This window comes from Rhinatrema bivittatum, chromosome 8, assembly GCF_901001135.1.
Source record: "Rhinatrema bivittatum chromosome 8, aRhiBiv1.1, whole genome shotgun sequence".
Taxonomy (NCBI): Eukaryota; Metazoa; Chordata; class Amphibia; order Gymnophiona; family Rhinatrematidae; genus Rhinatrema; species Rhinatrema bivittatum.
In genome coordinates this window covers 222,672,942-222,690,668 of record NC_042622.1, presented here as the reverse complement: position 1 = coordinate 222,690,668, position 17,727 = coordinate 222,672,942, and the positions used below count along the sequence as shown (strand labels likewise).

Sequence of the window (17,727 nt, the reverse complement as noted above, 5' to 3'; positions counted from 1 at the left end):
TGTTCAACTTGGAGAAGAGACGGCCGAGGGGGGATATGATAGAGGTCTTTAAGATCATGAGAGGTCTTGAACGAGTAGATGTGACTCGGTTATTTACACTTTCGAATAATAGAAGGACTAGGGGGCACTCCATGAAGTTAGCAAGTAGCACATTTAAGACTAATTGGAGAAAATTCTTTTTCACTCAACGCACATTAAAGCTCTGGAATTTTTTGCCAGAGGATGTGGTTAGTGCAGTTAGTGTAGCTGGGTTCAAAAAAGGATTGGATAAGTTCTTGGAGGAGAAGTCCATTAATGGCTATTAATCAATTATACTTAGGGAATAGCCACTGCTATTAATTGCATCAGTAGCATGGAATCTGCTTAGTGTTTGGGTAATTGCCAGGTTCTTGTGGCCTGGTTTGGCCTCTGTTGGAAACAGGATGCTGGGCTTGATGGACCCTTGGTCTGTCCCAGCATGGCAATTTCTTATGTTCTTATGAACATCATATATTACACATGTAGAGATAAGTCACAAAATCTCCAAACAGAGCAGAAATGATTTACTTTTTTAAAATAATTACAAGCGGAGAGAGAGAGAAAATCCTTGCTCGAGTAGAATGTGCCAGGTAGCAGAGCTGAAAGCTCACTGGTGGGACAGACGGGCGGAGGTGGGGGGAATGATCGGAGGGACAGCTACGGCCTTTAGTCAGGTGGAAGGGCTCGTCCGGTTCTGGAGCCTGCTGCTGGGGCTGAAGGAACCACCCCCAGAATTCCTGTGGCGGGTGGAAACGCGGGCCTTTAATCCGTATCCTCCTCTTCTCTTTTCAAGGCCTCAGGAGTCCTCTCAGCGTATCCGGCACTTACCCACCATCCTACGGGATGCTGTCTCATGCTGTCCTGAACGGCGACCTCTCAGTCCCCAGCACATACCTGAGCCTGCACCTCTCTCCTCAGGTTGCGGGAGCAGTAATGTATGGCAGGTCGCCCATGGTGAGTCCCAGGCGCCGTACGGCGCTCCCACAGCGCTAGAGATTGAGTGTCCGCCATGCACCAGAAGCACAAGTACCTACGCTAATGCTGCCCAAGGCAGGGAGACATTTCACTATCTTTACGCTTCTCTCCTGCAACTTCCCAAACCCCAGGGAGAAGCCGAGTGAACCCTCAGGTATCCCGGAGAAGGTGGGAGAAGTTATGAATTCTAGAAGGGAGGGATGGGTGGAGGGAGGGCAGGAGAGAGCAGTGAGGGACAGGTGGCCAGGGATGGGTGGGAGGAGGGTGGAAGCGGTAAAGGATGGGTGGTGGGAGGGAGGGAGGAGCAAGGGATGGTGGGAGAGAGGGCAGTTAGGCATCTGGTGTGATATCTCCACCCCGCTGTGCTTTGCACCTCTTCCACACCCCTCTTAAACAAGTTATTTTGCTTTTCAGGTAGCATTTGAATCTCATCCACATCTGAGACCCTCGTCTGTCTCATCTGCTCTGACCTCGGCTCCTGCAGGCAAACCGTAAGTATGAACCCCCCACCCCCCCCCCCCCCCCGGGTCTGAGCAGCGCCAGTACTCCCCCCCCCCCCCCCCGAGAGCACAGCTGCACATCAGCTGCTAATTTCAGTTCAAGTCCTTGCGGAAGCTCCAGGGCCCAGGCATGAACGTGGAGAAAGAGGCCGGCGCTCCCAGCAGCGGCACAGGCTGGGCCTGTACATGTGAAGTTTGCACCGCACCTGTATCTGGCCCGTGAGGGTGTGTGTGTGTGTGAGGAGACCTTACTAGTCCTTTAGGATCCGTCATGGAACACTCTGGGGCCGATGCAATAATCTTCGCGACTTTTCAGCGCCCGCTTTCTTATCGCACGCATGGCGCCCGCAATATGTAAATTAGGGGGTCGCGCTAGGAAAGAGGCGCTAGGGTTACTTGCGCGACTCCGCCGCGGCTGCCAGTTATGAAGACCGACGCTGGTAAACTCAGCCTTGGTTTTCATAGCCTGCCTGTCTGCCAGTAATGAAAACGGCCGCCGAGTTTATCGACAGCCGTTTTCATTACTGGCAGATGGTCGGTTATGAAAACCGAGGCTGAGTTTACCGGCGTCAGTCTTCAAAGCTCGGCGGTCTGCCGAGTTATTTTATTTTTTTTATTTTAGAAAAGAAGTACAGAAAATCAGTTTTTTTAATGCTCAGATATTAACACCTGCTCCAGGCAGGCGTTAATATCTGAGTGATAAATATGCGTCTGAGATGCACATTTATCTTTTTGCATTTGGAGTGAATGAGTAATAGTCTCATTCCCATGCATTTGCATGTGATGAGCGCTAACTCATTCACTCGTGTTAAATAGGCGCTAATCCCCCTATTGAATTAGGGGGTGGATTAGCCCCTATTTAACCCACGACCGACAGCAGGTTAAACAGTGCGCTCGGCTGAGCGCACTGTATAGCATCGGCCCCTTTGCCTTAAAAGCATCATCTAGTCATCTGCATTGTGTATTTTTATATCAGTCATAATCTTGTGCCCCCAATTTATAAACTAAATTCTGCCTGTTCTCTGGGCTCACTGTGCTCATATATCCCTCCCAGTCCACCTCCAGTGTGTCCTGTGTATACCCCCCTCCCCCCACACACACGTCACTTCTGCCTCTGGTTTCTGCTGTTTATTCCTCTCACTGCCTCTTTACATTTAGTGTCTCCTCTCCTGTTTTCTCTCCACCCAGGGCCTACTCCTTCCATGTCAGTGCCGACGGGCAGATGCAGCCAGTCCCCTTCCCGCCCGATGCCCTCATTGGCTCTGGAATCCCGCGCCATGCCCGCCAGCTGCACACGCTCAGTCACGGAGAGGTGGTGTGTGCCGTCACCATCAGCAACTCCACACGGCACGTGTACACGGGTGGGAAAGGCTGCGTGAAGGTGTGGGATGTGACACAGCCGGGCACCAAGACTCCTGTGGCACAGCTGGACTGCCTGGTAAGGGAGTGGTCAGGAAGCAGCTGGAGAGACTTTCTTTCTCCCCATGACACCGCAGTGCAGTCGCTCCACTGGCGCCCCATCCAGTGGTGCATACAATATAAACTGGCAGTGATAATACATAGCCTCCTCAGTAATATCCCTCCTCTCTGGCTAAGTGCAACTCTCAGGATCTACGCCCCTGCCAGAATGCTCCAATCCTCCAGCCAATACCTCCCTGACGACCCTTCCCCGCGATCAGCACTTCCCTGTACGTACCAGGATCAGCCCAGACAGTGGGTTATCTTCCCCCTTCCAGCAGATGGAGTCAGATAGAACTTTGAAGGACGCTTTCTTATAAGGTAGTGCACCCTCTCCTAATCCCCAGTATTCTCGTGACTCCAGCAGATGACAGTGGTGGCTTTTCGTTCCCCACTGAGATGACTAGAAAGCTATTTTAGGAATTTTCTCTATTTTCCTCAGCTTTCCTTTCTTTTGGATGAATTAAGTCTAATTTAAAAAAAAAAAAAATCTTTGAATTTTGAATTTTCTGAGGGAATTATTTGGAGAGCTTTCCTGTAGCCTCTGCTCCTGGCTCTCCCCACCCCTCCCATCTCTGTTATCGGGATAAGTTTGTTTTTATTTCCTTTTGACAGGTTATTTCCTCTCTCCGGGGTGCAAGTCGGTGGTGCCGACCTCTCCCCCTGTGGCTGCTATCCGACCCGCTGCCCCTGAGATGCCGTTTTCCTCAGGGCAGCCGGCACAGAGAGGCGTTATTCCTCTGTGCCTCTATCTGTGGGTCGTTGAGGGATAGAGAGCAGGACTGAAGCGGAGGCTATTACCCGCTTCTTACAGCCACCAACCTGGTGAGCGTGAGGAAGAACAAGCTGAAGCGGAGGTTTTTCCCGCTTTCCGCAGCTTTAAACCTTGCCTGTTTCTCGTGTTAAGAACAGCTGGTTCCCTTGCGGCTCCGTCGGGGCTCCCCATGCCTCGTTTATCCAGGTGCTGCGCTTGTGGAGAGCCCGGGTCAAGGCTCTCCCGCAAGGGAATTTGCACAGCTTGCCTCCCTGGTGAGGAGGGACCCTCTCAACCACCGGGCCGCTCTGGTTCTCATCTTCTGCTGCGCCTCGACGCGCAGGGGCCGGCCCCAATCCCGCTGACCGCGGGAACGGCGGCCATTTTGTCTCCAGACTCCACTGCTCCGGTGCTAACAGGAGAAGAGCAGGACGCTCCTTTTTCATCTCAGCCGCTGGTTTTGACACCTGTTCCACCTCTGGAGCCTTTTCCTCTGTCAAGGGATCTTCCCACTCTTCCTCCATCGGGGCCACCTCAGTTTTCCACAGATTTTGTTCTCCTGCTTCACAATGCTTACCTGGCCAGAATGGGCCAGCACCAGGAATTTTTGGTGGACCCTCCTCCTCCTAAGGTACCCAGAATGGCTGATTCCACTGAGGTCTTGGGAAATGCCCAGACCGTGGGGAGTGCCTAAGGGTCAGCGGTCCCGGGACCAGGGGTACCTCCGACCACCTCAAGCGCTCCGAGGGTCCTTTTATTACACCCCTCTGCGGGGGGGTCTGTTCCTCAGAAGGACCTGGATCCGGATGAGCCTTCAACTACGGCTGAATTGGAAGGGGATGATCCTAGAGTCATGCGGATCTTCCAGAGGGATGAGCTGGACCCCCTCATTCCACATATCCTACAGGAATTGGACATTGAGGCCCCTCAGTAGGGGCATTGAGGCCCCGCCTGAGCCTAATCCACCAGCGAAGAAAGAGGACCCCCTTCTGGCTGGTCTACATCCGCCGTGTAGGTCCTTTCCTTCCCATCCCACGTTCCTTCAACTGTTATCCAGGGAATGGGATTCTCCGGAGACCTCCCTCAAGGGAGGTCTCCAGAGAATCCCAGGAAGGGGGCCAAGGCGTCGAAAACTACCTTTGCTCGCTGGCTGAAGGAGGCAATCTCGGTGGCCTACATTGGAGCGGGTCGACAACCTCCGGCGGGTGTCAAGGCCCATTCTCTTCGAGCTCAGGCTGCTTCCTGGACGGAGATGCAATCTGTCTCGTTCCAGGAGATTTGTCGAGTGGCAACTTGGAAATCTTTACATACCTTTGCTCGTCATTATCATCTACACATACAGTCGCCTACTTTTGGCTCCTTTGGCTCTAGGGTCATTCGAGCAGGGCTTTCCGGGGCCCTCCCTACGTAGGGAAGCTTTGGTACATCCCACTGTCTGGACTGATCCTGGTACGTACAGGGAAAAGAAAATTATTCCTTACCTGCTAATTTTCGTTCCTGTAGTACCAAGGGTCAGTCCAGACGCCCTCCCTGACTGTTTATTGGGTTTGGGATTGCCTCTCTGCTCAAATTGTTCTTCAGTGCCTTTTTTCCTTTGGTTGGTTAATGGTTCATTCTGCAAGTTTGTTTGACACTGTTTTGTGCCTTTTGCACACTGTTATTTGTTACTTAATTCTATTTGTTCTTGATCCATCCTGATTTTCCTCTTTTTGCTTTGATATACTCCATACTGAGGATTAGTAGAGGGTGCACTACCTTATAAGGAAGCGTCCTTCAAAGTTCTATTTGACTCCATCTGCTGGAAGGGGAAGATAACCCACTGTCTGGACTGATCCTTGGTACTACAGGAACGAAAATTAGCAGGTAAGGAATAATTTTCTTGTCTCACCTGTGATGTGTGAACTAGCTATCTCTACAGCCAGACCCATTCTCTGGAATTCCCTCCCTTTCTAGCTGTGCAACCTGCAAGATCAAAAAAGCACCAATAACCTATCCATTCACCCCAAATCCCAAAGAGCATCATGGTCCCTCTACCAGTAAGCAGCAGCATTTATTCAGCAATGATTCCATTTTATTAGTCCTTATTCTTATATTTGTTATTTTTATGATGTCCTAATGTTTGTTCTTTTTATGTATGTTCTTATGTAACCTGCCCCGAACTTTTGACGATGCAGATTATAAGTAACTTTTATTTATTTATTTAACGTGTGGCTGCTCTCAGAAGAGAATGGGGGCAGGGGGGAATCAGACCAGATACAGCAGAACTATCCTCCCTTCCTCTCTGAGTGAAAGGCAGGAATTCTCTGGTGGCCTTAAGATACTGCAGAGCTCTCCTGGCATAGGAAACCCAAGCTGTTCTGTGAATCCATGCGAATGAATGTAGTGGTGGGTGAGGAGGGGTCCAGCATCCCAGTCTCATTTTGGCTTAAACCTTATGACTGGCAAGTTTTAATTCTTTCACCTTTCCTTTGCTCCTTTCGCAGAACCGAGATAACTACATCCGCTCTTGTAAACTCCTCCCTGATGGGCGGAGCCTCATTGTGGGCGGGGAGGCCAGCACATTGTCAGTGTGGGACCTCGCTGCAGTCACCCCTCGGATAAAAGCAGAGCTGACCTCTTCTGCCCCCGCCTGCTATGCTCTAGCCATCAGCCCGGATGCCAAGGTGTGCTTCTCCTGCTGCAGCGACGGAAACATTGTGGTGTGGGACCTACAGAACCAGACCCTGGTTAGGTAAGCCCACGATGTGTTCCTTGCACTGTACTGGGGCGTGACGGGGGGAGGGGAGGGTGTGGTGTGGCAGAATGTGGTATGATGGGGCATGGGGTGTGCTGGAGTATATGGAAGGGATGTGTGGTACGATGGAACAAGAGGTCTGTGCATCATAATATACACAGGATGTATGGACTATGTATGACGGGCTATGCTGAGGCGCACAGAGTATGTGGGACTCTGCTGGGGCATAGTGTGTAAGCTGTATTACAAGGGGGGGGGGGCGGGTGCATTTCAATTTGACGCAGGGTCTGTGCTGCGCTGGGACATTGGGTGTTCTGTGCCCCTCAGGTGTGTGGGACTGGGTCACTGTATCCTCAGGGAGCTGTGGTGGTTCCCCACCCCCTCCCCAGTTTCCCTCGGTGGGACAGGGATGGGTGAGAACAGGTCTGCGGTTCTTTCCCTACAGGCAGTTCCAGGGGCACACGGATGGAGCCAGCTGCATTGATATTTCCAGCGACGGCACCAAGCTGTGGACCGGGGGACTGGACAACACCGTGCGATGCTGGGATCTGAGGGAGGGACGCCAGCTGCAGCAGCATGACTTCAGCTCCCAGGTAAAGGCAGGAGGGTAGTGGGAGAGGCGCTGCTTAGAAATATCAGCGAGAGAGGGGCTATTGAGACAGTGCATGGAGGGGGCAGGAGAGTGGCGTTGTCATTGAGCCCTGGGGGAAGCAGTAGGAACATGGCTATCGCTGAGACAAGATTTGATGGGAAAGGGGGAAGAAAGCGAAGCCGCTCACCTGTCTCAGGTGTTTTCCGTGGATAGGAGGACAAAGAGCCACAGGCTTGGGTGATGTTATCTGATGGTGCTGAGTTGGGATTCAGCCTCTCCTAGCTCAGGACCTCTCCTAAGCATGCACGCCAGTGCCGCTGCCCGAGGCCCCTCACTCTTGAACTCGGCTGAAGCAGAAGGTAGGTAACTTTCCGGGGAGGAAGGCAAGGTTGGGAGGCTGTTTGTTCTGCTGTCCATGGAAAACACCTGTTACAGGAGAGCATCTTCGCTTTTTTTCTGTGGACAAGCGGGGACGAGAGAGCCACATGACTGGAACTCCCCAGCTAACATTCACCCATTAAACTTGTACTACAACCTGTCCGAGTTGTCTGTCTTTGTTGGAGCGGAAAGTAATTATGTCCAATGGCAGTGTCACCGGTTTTCTTATTTTCTGGTGTTTTTTTTTTTATTTTGTTTTGTCTTTTACATAACAGCGCGTGACCAAACTTAAAGTCAGATTTAGAGTGTTTGTCCAAACACTAATGTTTTGTTGATGTGTGTGCACTGAAGACCGTGTGGCAGCTTTTCCAGATGTCTGTGATGGACGCAGAGTTATTAAATGCTAGCGCACTTGATGGGTTTTGTTATTGCAAGGTCGATCTTCACTCGCGAGGTCGATCTTCGCTCGCAAGGTCATAACAGTAAGCCACATTGCGAAAGCCATCTGAATAGGGTTTGCTTCTACATGGGTAACCCCCGGCCTATCCGGGCATAAGAAACAAAGAGCTGTGTTCTTGGAGTATGCACAGCTAAGGCATTTCCCGTCCACAAAGGGAGTTAAGGCAGATCTTCAGCGGGGGCGTTCAATATTTGAGGGGTAGTGCATACTAGCTGGGAAGGTGGGGAAAATTATTACAGAGCTGTATCAGTTGCTTAACACTGGGGAATTCCAAAGGAGTGAGACGTTTTTCAGCCTGGGAGGCGGATATGGGCACCCGTTGGTCAAAAGAAAAGTGGGAAGAGTGTTTTCGCAGCCTGGGTACGGTTTCTGTGCCAGCAGCCATGATGGAAAATAGGTATAAACTTCTCTCTGGGTGGCATTATTCCCCGGCTCAGATAGCACACTGGCTTCCCTCGGGCATCTCCTTGTGCTGGTGGCAATGCTTAGATGAGGGGGACCTACTCACATATGTGGTGGAGTTGCCACAAAATTCAACATTTTTGGAAAGAGTGCCAGAGGCTGGCAGAAGAGATCCTAGGAGTTAAAGTCCCTATGCCTATGGAGATTTGGCTACCAGGCAAGCCATATCCTGGGCCTCAGTCATGAGAGACAATGTTTCCTTGCGTTTCTGGTGACGGTAGCCCGGATGGTGGGTGGCAGCACGGTGGAAGGAGGTGGCGGTGCCAGGTAGAGTCCCAGTGCTACAGAAATTATATCAAGTACAGTATTTATTTATTTATTTATTTTTTGTTTTTTTATACCGATCTTCCTACATTAGATGCAAATCAAACCGGTTTACAAAGAACAAAAACTTGCCAGACAGCCTTACATGGAACAATGAACATTTAAGCAACTTTAAGTAATAGTCAATGAGAAGAAAAACTAAATATACAATTTAAATTACATAGTAATCAAGGTAGATAAGAATTGGATTGGATTACATAGTGATGAAGGTCATAAGTGATAAAAGTCATTTAGAGAGATGGACTGCCATAAGACAGGACAGTATGCCCAAGTACTATAAAATTTGGTCCATATGGTCCCAAGTATCAACGCCGGACACGCACGTAACTGGAGTATTTACTAACCATGCTTTTATTTTGATGGGTGATGTTTTATAACAAGTGAAATAATGATTTCTAGTTGATTTTCCAGTCTATAGCGACAGGCCTGTCAAACTAAAAAGGACATCGGGAGAAGTAAGGGAGGGGTAAAGAGGGGTCAGGGTAAATTATTACAAGCATTATATTTATTTATTTATTTATTTTATTTATTATTTTTATATACTGACATTCGATCTGAGATATCACATCTAGGAAGTAGTAAAGGTTCAGGAAATTATGTTACTGAGCAATTGTACGATGGCAATGTATCCTAACAGTTTGGATAACTGTTACTGTCTCAATACCTTTAATAAAAATGTTATTTAAAAAAAAAAAGAAAGAAAGAAAGAGCTGTGAGGATTTCCTGCACATTTTTTGTCCTGCGCAGATGAAGATGCAGTGCTCTTCTGTGGTCCAAGGTGTGGAGCGCCTTTTTCTCCAGAGTAGTAGGGGGCGCTGGATAAAAGGAAGGCAGTACGATGGCCTGATCGATAGGAAAAGCAGAAGCAACCTTAGAAAGGAACTTTGGCTGTGGTTTATTGTCGACCATCTGTGCGTAAGGCAGACTTTCCGCAAGCAGCTCGCTCGCTCACTGTGCAAATGCGACAGCGGCGATGAATGCCGTCTTTCAAATAAGGAATCTGATGTCCGTCGTATCCAAAGGCTCATCGACTGGCCCAAGATGAAGTCTAGATCCCACTGGGCTGCAGGTGTCTGCACTGGAGGATGGAGGTTCCTGAGGCCTTGCAGGAACCTGGAGATAAGAAGGGGTTGGGATACTGGATTGCTATCCATGAGGTGATGAGCTGAAATGGACTCTGACTGACTGAGGTAGTTTTCAAGCCAGTCTTAGATAAGGGAAGTATCGCGAGAGATGTGTAATGGAGCAGCGATAAGGATTTTCATGGTGGAGGAAGAGAATTGCATCCATTTACTAACATAGGACTTTCTGTGGAAGATTTCCTGGGCTGCCAACAAGAAGACTGCTTGTAATGGTGGCAGAAATGCATCTTGACTTTCAGCATCCATGCGGTCAGGGCTAGAGTGGGGAGGTTGAGGTGAATGAAGGTTCCTTGGTTCTGCATGAAAAGCTTCGGAAAGAGGGGGGGGGGGGGGGGGGGGGGGGGGGAGAGGTGAATGGGCAGTTATATTGATTATAATCGCAGGAGCCAGGTGAACCACATATGCCTTGGCCAAAATGGGGCTATAAGGATCATTGTGTCCCCGTAATTTTGCAGCTTCAGGATCATTCTGCATCATATCGGCAGTGGAGGAAATGTGGACATTAGATCTTTGGACCAAGGAATTGCGAATGCATCAGCGGTGAGTGCTTGAGGTGAAGGGATCTTCGAGCAGAAAAAGTGGTAGCTCCCAGTTGACTTGCAAAGGGAAGAGATCCAGATCCGGTGTTCCTCCATCATGGAAAAATCTGGTGAGCCACACCCAAATGAAAAAAAACCCCACTTGTGAAGTTGTAACTGTCTGTTCAAGGTGTCTGCTAATTGATTGCATGTGCCCGGAAGATAAACTGCAGTTCAGCAGATATTTCTTGAGCCAGCCCAGTGCCGTATCGTCACTACTTCCTTGCACAGCTGGTAGAAGCCTGTTCCTCCCTGCTTGGTGACTAGATTGACCGTTTCTTCACTATCCAAGATCTGAAAGTGACCATGGTTTTGAAAACTGCTCTGAGCTCCAACAGATTTATGCGCTGTCTGCACACCTGGGCATTCCAGAAACCTTGAGTAGTCATATGACTGAGGTGAGCTCCCCAACTGCGAAGAGTCGCATCTGTCATGAAGATGAGGTACCTATTTGGTGTATGAATGCTCTTGCCAGCAGGAAAGTTTCTGAGGCTCAACCATCGTGTCAGCAAGTAGATTAGATTGCGGGTTATGGAAACTCTCCTGGACAGAGGATGAAGAAAGTGATTCTAATGCATGCACAAGTGGCGTTGGACTGCGTGCGCATGAACAGGGGTGCTAGAGGGAGAACGTTCACGGTTGATGTTGATGTGCACCAGCAGGCAAAGAAAAGTCCTGGCATTCATCCATGCTCTTGTCACAGTGATGCGAACCAGATTTTTCACATTGACTCCTCTCTGCAGCAGAAGCTATTCTCTTTTGGTTTTTCATCTTGCAAAGTGCCCCAATGAACTCTAGCTGCTGTGCTGGAAGCAAAAGGGACTTTTCAAAATCTACCACAAAACCCAACTGATTCGTGGTGGGGATTACACGAGCTGCACTGAACAGCGATTTGTTTTGAGGACATGCATGATACGAGCCAGTCGTTGAGATATGGAAAGGCCAGTACGCTCCTTCTTCGTAAATGTGCTGCTCCTACTGCCATTCATTTTGTGAACACCGTGGCGACTGATGAGGGACCAAATAGTGGTATTTTGAACTGAAAGTGCTGATTCTGAAGAGTGGGGAAGAAAGATCCAGGGGACGAGATGGAATCCAATTCTTCAGAATGCGAGCCTGTAAGATGAGAAGTCACAGGCCTAGGGTTCATATTGTTAGTGTCAGGTCCCAAAAGATATCCGGGTTTTTTTTTTGGGGGGGGGTTATTAATAATTTTTATAAAGATATCCTGTTTTGCAGTCAAGTTGATTTAGTGCCTTTAATCAGTACATCTGACATATAAATGCTAAGAAAGAATTCCCCTAGCTTCTGTACCGTCGGATCGTGAATCATATGCAGGAGAGGCAGGGAATGTCTTACCTCCCATTTGAATGTATGACCAGGATTGGAATAGGGTGGAGAATATATAGGGGGGCTACCTATATGGCTGCATTTCAAATGTTTCTGGAAGGACTATGAGGTTTAGCAATCCACTGAGGTAGAGATGTTGTTATCATTATCATTGATGTCGAGACATTGATGTTCCCAGTGCCCATATGTGCTTAAACTCCGAATGTGGATGCTTTCTTGGCACTGAATATTCCTTCTGTGCTGGGGGATAAGAGGTAGATTTTAAAAGGGTTACGTGCATAAGTTATGTGCGTAACCCTTTCAAAATCCCCCTGGCGCGCCGAGCCTATTTTGCATAGAATCGGCGGCGCACGCAAGCCCCAGGATGCGCATAAGTCCCGGGGCTTTGCTAGGGGTTGTGTTGGGGGGCGTGTCAGGGGGGAGCGGCGCGACATTTGGGGTGTTCCGGGGGGCGTTTCGGGGGCGTGGCCGAGGCCTCCGAAATCGCTCCCGGGCCGGGGAATCGCGCGACAGCGGCCAGTTGGCACGCGCGAGTTACGCCTGCCTGGAGCAGGCGTAACTTTCATGATAAAGGTAGGGGGGGGGGGTGTGGATAGGGCTGGGGGGGTGGGTTTGGTAGGGGAAGGGAGGGGAAGGTGGGGGGAGGCCAAAGGAAAGTTCCCTCCGAGGCCGCTCCGATTTCACGCGGGCTACGCGTGTATCTTATAAAATCCGGCGTACTTTTGTTTGCGCGGGCATACATTTATAAAATCTACCCCTAAATGTTCCTTCTGTGTCATAAGAAGCTGTCTGAGCATGGAGCATCTGTCCCGTTTTGTTGGCGTAGAGCGGCAGTGCCGAGTTGTCGGCACGGTATAGCAGTGCTGCTGTTGGTACAATGCACTGGCGCCATGGTATCAGTGCGGTGGGTTGGAGCCATGGTATTGGCGTGATGCACTGATTGCCGTGTTTGTGGCATAGGGAGCTCTCAGTGTCGGTAGCTTGGTGCTGCGTTTTGGTGAGCCAGAATTACTTTCTGCGCCATACCCTGGCACAGACAAGGAATTGTGGCTATGACCTTTGTGATCGGTCAGGTCTATTATAGGAAACAGACTAGGTGGTTGCTTAGATGCAGCATGGCCCTTCCTACTCGAGATTATGGGATTTATGATGCTTATGCGATTTTTCAGGAGAGGATGGCTGCTTCCTTTTCTTACTTATGATTTTTTTAAGACTTACATCTAAGTGACTCATATTTCATCTTGAAGTCCCTATAGCGGCGGGCATGAGACAACATGCTTCTGTACGGCCTGCAGTTCTTAGCATTGTGGTCAGGACCTAAGCAGATTAAGCGTAGGGTATGCTGATCCGGACTAGCCATCCTTTTTATGATATTTGCAGAGCTTGAATGGCTGTTCACGTCGCCAGGATCTTTTGTCCTCTTGAGATATGAGAACTCAAAACTATCCCAACTGTTAAAACAACAACAACAAAAAAAAGCCTGAGACAACAGTGACTCATGAAGAGACCAAGTGACACAACTGTTTGCTTTGGTGGACAGAAGACTGAGGGTACTTATGCGGAGGCGTTTGCACGAAGGTAGTGCAGATGCTCAGGCAAAATGTAGAATTCCTAAGCTTGCCCTTGGAGGAGGTCACCTAATCATGTGGCTGGCTTGTCCCAGTTGCCCATGGAAAAAGCACTTGCTGAGGCAGGAGGGGAGGACGGGGAGAGAATAGAGGGGCAAAGAGCACTTGTTGAGGGGAGAGCTCTGGCTGAGAGAGGAGAGCAGTTACTGAGAGAGGATCTGATTAGGGGAGGGAAGGGGAGAGCACTCAGGATTCAGGGTGTTGGGCTGCAGTACTCTGACATCTCTCTTGTCTCAGATCTTCTCGCTGGGATACTGCCCCACGGGAGAGTGGCTGGCTGTGGGAATGGAGAGCAGCAACGTGGAGGTTTTACACGTTTCCAAACCTGACAAGTACCAGCTGCACCTGCACGAGAGCTGCGTCCTCTCCCTCCAGTTTGCCTCCTGTGGTAAGAAGTAATTTCATGTAGTTGCATGTGATTATCAGAGACTGGAGTAGGAAGAGCAGATCCTGGATTTTCTGGTGCATAAGGTGCTTCTCTAGAATGCCTCTGTGATTCAGAGCAGGGCGCAATCCGAGGGGTGTGCTCTGCATGCAAGGGACATGTTCATGCATGCTTCAAGGGATGCCTCTAACCCATCATTTTTCTCCCAACAGGTAAATGGTTTGTGAGCACTGGAAAGGACAATCTCCTGAATGCCTGGAGGACCCCTTATGGAGCCAGTATATTCCAGGTGAGGGTTCCTGTGGAACCAGTAAGTTTCCAGTCTTCACCCTCCATCGATCCTCCTATACTCCTGGAAAGGGTCTGCTGAAGATCCCCCTTTAGTCCCAGCCAGGGCCCCCCTGTGCTTCCCTTTTATTCCAGATCTGGCTTCCCTGTGGCCTCTCAGCTGTCCCTCACTTCCGGTTCTTGTCCTTTTCAGTCCAAAGAGTCTTCATCGGTGCTGAGCTGTGACATCTCCCTGGATGACAAATTTATCGTTACTGGCTCTGGGGATAAGAAAGCCACTGTCTATGAAGTTGTCTACTGAGGCCCATGAAGGATTACCAACGCGCCACCCCTGACTGGTTAACAGCCGGACGTTTTCTGGGCAGCGGCCGCACTCTCTTCCTTCTGTCTAGTTTCCAAGGAGGGGTACTCGCAGGCCCCCCCCTCCCCCAGCCCAGAGTTGGTGAGACCTTGAAGCCGAGGACAGAGTAAAATGCAATACTCCTGAGATCGATGGCCCATGCCAGGCCTGTTCTGCCTGGCGCTCGCACTCAGTGGATCAGCAGCTTCTCCAGTGTCCTGGGCACGGACTGGGGAAAGAGTCGGCATCTTGCTGCCTAGGAAGGTAAGAGTGGGGAGGGGGTTTCAGCAGTGCTCCTGGATGGGATGATTGGACTTAACATTTTCAGAGGTTAATTAACTTTCTTACCAATAAACATATTTAACTGTGTTTTGTATCCACCTTTGCACAAGCTTCCTGCTCCAGGCACAGCTATTCACATGCTCGGCTCCCTGCTACACCCTGAGTGGAGAATTCAAAGCTACCCAAATTGTGAGCTAACTCCATGCCAACGTCGACGAGGGAGGGACAACCACCGTGGCTGTCAGTCTACCTGTCTAATTGCTGCTGGGAGATTGGGGATGGTTCAAGTTCTTCTGACCCCTCTACCCATACTTAATGGGCTGGTGCCCACTGGGAGTCTGTGTTGTAAATGGTGTTACTGGGATTAAGAAGGACAAGCGCTTCAGCACCCAGATAAGGTTACTGATGACATAACCCTCAGCCAGGGGCTCTCCAAGAGCAAAGCCTGCAGGGTCGAGCTGGCTTGCCTGCTGTTGTGGTAGAAGCCCACAATTCACATCAAGGAAATTCAACGCCTGACCCACCTTAGCTGACAGTTCCATACCCTGCCATCATGTAACACAGCCTCAATACGAGAAGCAACTGTTTGCTCTCTGAACCACTGGAATCCCGTCTGCTGCACAGCCAAAACCTGCTCCAGGGCCATGGCCCAACCAGTTCCCATCTTCTGTAGGGGCTCAGTCAAATCTCAAACCACCCGCTTTTGACTTCTGCCGAATCCAGGGTATTGACCCCAATTTGCAGCCTTGCAAAAAAAGAATTATCTTTGACCATCCCCTGCTCCCCACATTTGTTCATTTTGTAAAATGATGTATGTGTACTGCAGACTGTCATGAGAAGAATCCCACCCTTAAGCCTGAGATGTAAGAACACAGTTGCAGGTCCGCTTTTGCCAGTAGTTTCCTCTGGCCAAGCCCCTTGCACTCCTCCAGTGCCTGTTTGTACTGCAGGGAATGTTACCTCAAGCCAGAGACTCCCCTTCCTCATGCAGATCAGAGAGTTGTCTGTATTAAGTAAGGCTGCTTTTTGCGCCTTGCTTTGGGAGGAGGGGAGAGAGGACTGGCAATCCCGAGCGTAGGAGAACCGTCCACTTCCTGGTACCTGTCATTTGAAATGACAGATACCAGCGTATACAGTATCCCAGTATCCTGGGATACTGTATAGCGCTCTATCCAGTAAAATGGGTTGCGCGGGCCTAACGCATCACGGACGCTTCTTAGACGCAGCTTGCATTTGCAAGCTATTTACATGCAGTATCGAGCGGTAGGTGAGCTGCACTGTGCGTGCGGCAACCGCGGGTGCGCCCGGCACTAACGCAGCTCTTCCTACCGCTCCTTACTGTATCGGCCCGAGAGGAAGGCAGCATTCACAGTGCCAGGCAACTGGGAGGACCAGTGATAATGATCTGAACAGAGGGCCATGTGCAAAGGAGTTGTCTGACTAAGGTCTGAACTTGGGAATGAAATATCACCTCCCCACCCCGATAAATTTTAGCCAGGAAAGTCATTAGCTGGGATCGGGCTTCAGCTGAGCTAGGTAGCTCTGAGTTTAGCTAGGTAAATCTAGTCGTGGTGGAGAAAGAGCCTAAAGTTATGCAGGGACTTTATCCAGACGACTTTATTCAGCCTCTAGCTGGTTAGGTTATATTCAGTTAAGTAAAAAAATAAATTTGAAGAGGTAAGCAGGTCCAGTCTCCTACCCACCAAAATAATTGTAAAAAAAAAGTCAGCGCTTAGCACCCAATCCCCTTCCCCAACACACAAAATAAATAAAAGAAAATGCAGCCCATAGTGGCCAGAGGCTCCCCCCACATATGAAACTAAGAAAAACTCGCCCCTGCCCCACCATACCCTGTCAGAGCAACACTGGGCAAGGCCAGGGGTGCTGAAAGGCTCTGCCAGCTTGCAGCTCAGGCCTGTGGGGTTGGAAGGGTCCCACACGGGGTTAGAGAGTGGGATGGAAGGCCAAGGGCTATAAGCACCAACATTTTTTTTAAATTAGTGTGGGGGAGGTAGGAAAATCAGGCCCCTGTTTAACAGAGGCTCTTTTTTTTTTTTTTGCACTTAATTATATTCAGAATATAGCAGGTCAGGTTTAAAAAAGTTATCTGGGTGAAGGTACATAATCTATTTGGCTAAAATATTCAGCGAGAGACTTGATGCGCTGAATGTTTAGCTGAAATTATCTGCGTAACTTCGTCTAGATAATTTTGCCCCTCGCCAGACTATTGAATAATGTGACCTTGCAGCATCTAGGCCTGGATGCTTCCACCGTCCGATGCAACTACAGCTCCCCCTAAAACAAGCCTTCCTATATTCTAATACATTCCCTAATAGCCTGATATAAGACGGGAAGTTTCATCATTCAGCGCCTGGCAGCAGTATCCAACAGTCCTGACCGCTGATGGAGTAAGGCGAAGTTGCTTACCTGTAACTTGTGTTTTCCCACAGACGGCAGAATAAACAGCCACACAAGATTGGGGGGACATCATCACGTCAGCCTGAATTCTCACCTAGCCTAGAAACATCTTCAAGTCCATTGTGGGCATGTGCATGTTAGTGTTACCCCATGCCCTTCCTCGTCTTTCCTCTGGCTAGCGTTCAGCTTTCCCGTCTGTTTGTTGTGCTGTCCATGGAGAACATCTGCTTTGTTTTCTCCATGGACAAGTACCACAAACTGCCAAGCATGATGGAACTCTCCACCTAAGGGCTGCTTGTTATTATTATTTTTCATTTTTTTGCAAACAGTGGCTATTGAACAAGGAAGTTGGATGATTCTTTTAGAATATTACTGAGCACACACTGGCCAAAATTTACTATCTCCACAAGACTGTTGCTCCAAACACTAGTGCTCAGCAAAGATGTGTATTGATGACCATGTTGCTGCTCTGCAGATGTCTTGCATGGTTGAAGAGTTCAGATAGGCTAATGCTGTGGTGACAGCTCTTAGCTGATGAGCCTTGATCTGAGGCGGGATGTGAGAAGTCTGTGACTCATAACAATGAGATAGATCGGGGAAGCCATCTGGACAAAGTTTGTTTCGGTACTGAGTGCTTGTCAAAAGCTATAAATAGCTGAAG

General features: G+C 49.5%; 1 protein-coding gene across 3 annotated transcripts in view; it reads left to right on the top strand.

Moving 5' to 3' along the window:
• Positions 1–14,735, top strand: part of LOC115097688 (transducin-like enhancer protein 2) — a 43,013-nt gene extending 28,278 nt beyond the window's left edge. For all 3 annotated transcript variants that reach the window (XM_029613641.1, XM_029613640.1, XM_029613642.1), the window contains 8 exons: positions 812–972; positions 1,408–1,484; positions 2,682–2,931; positions 6,189–6,436; positions 6,885–7,032; positions 13,591–13,741; positions 13,951–14,027; positions 14,220–14,735. In XM_029613641.1, coding sequence (XP_029469501.1) covers positions 812–972; positions 1,408–1,484; positions 2,682–2,931; positions 6,189–6,436; positions 6,885–7,032; positions 13,591–13,741; positions 13,951–14,027; positions 14,220–14,327 — 1,220 coding nt within the window. In that variant the 3' untranslated portion in view covers positions 14,328–14,735. The remainder of the gene's footprint in view (positions 1–811; positions 973–1,407; positions 1,485–2,681; positions 2,932–6,188; positions 6,437–6,884; positions 7,033–13,590; positions 13,742–13,950; positions 14,028–14,219) is intronic.
• The last annotated feature ends 2,992 nt before the right edge of the window (positions 14,736–17,727 follow it).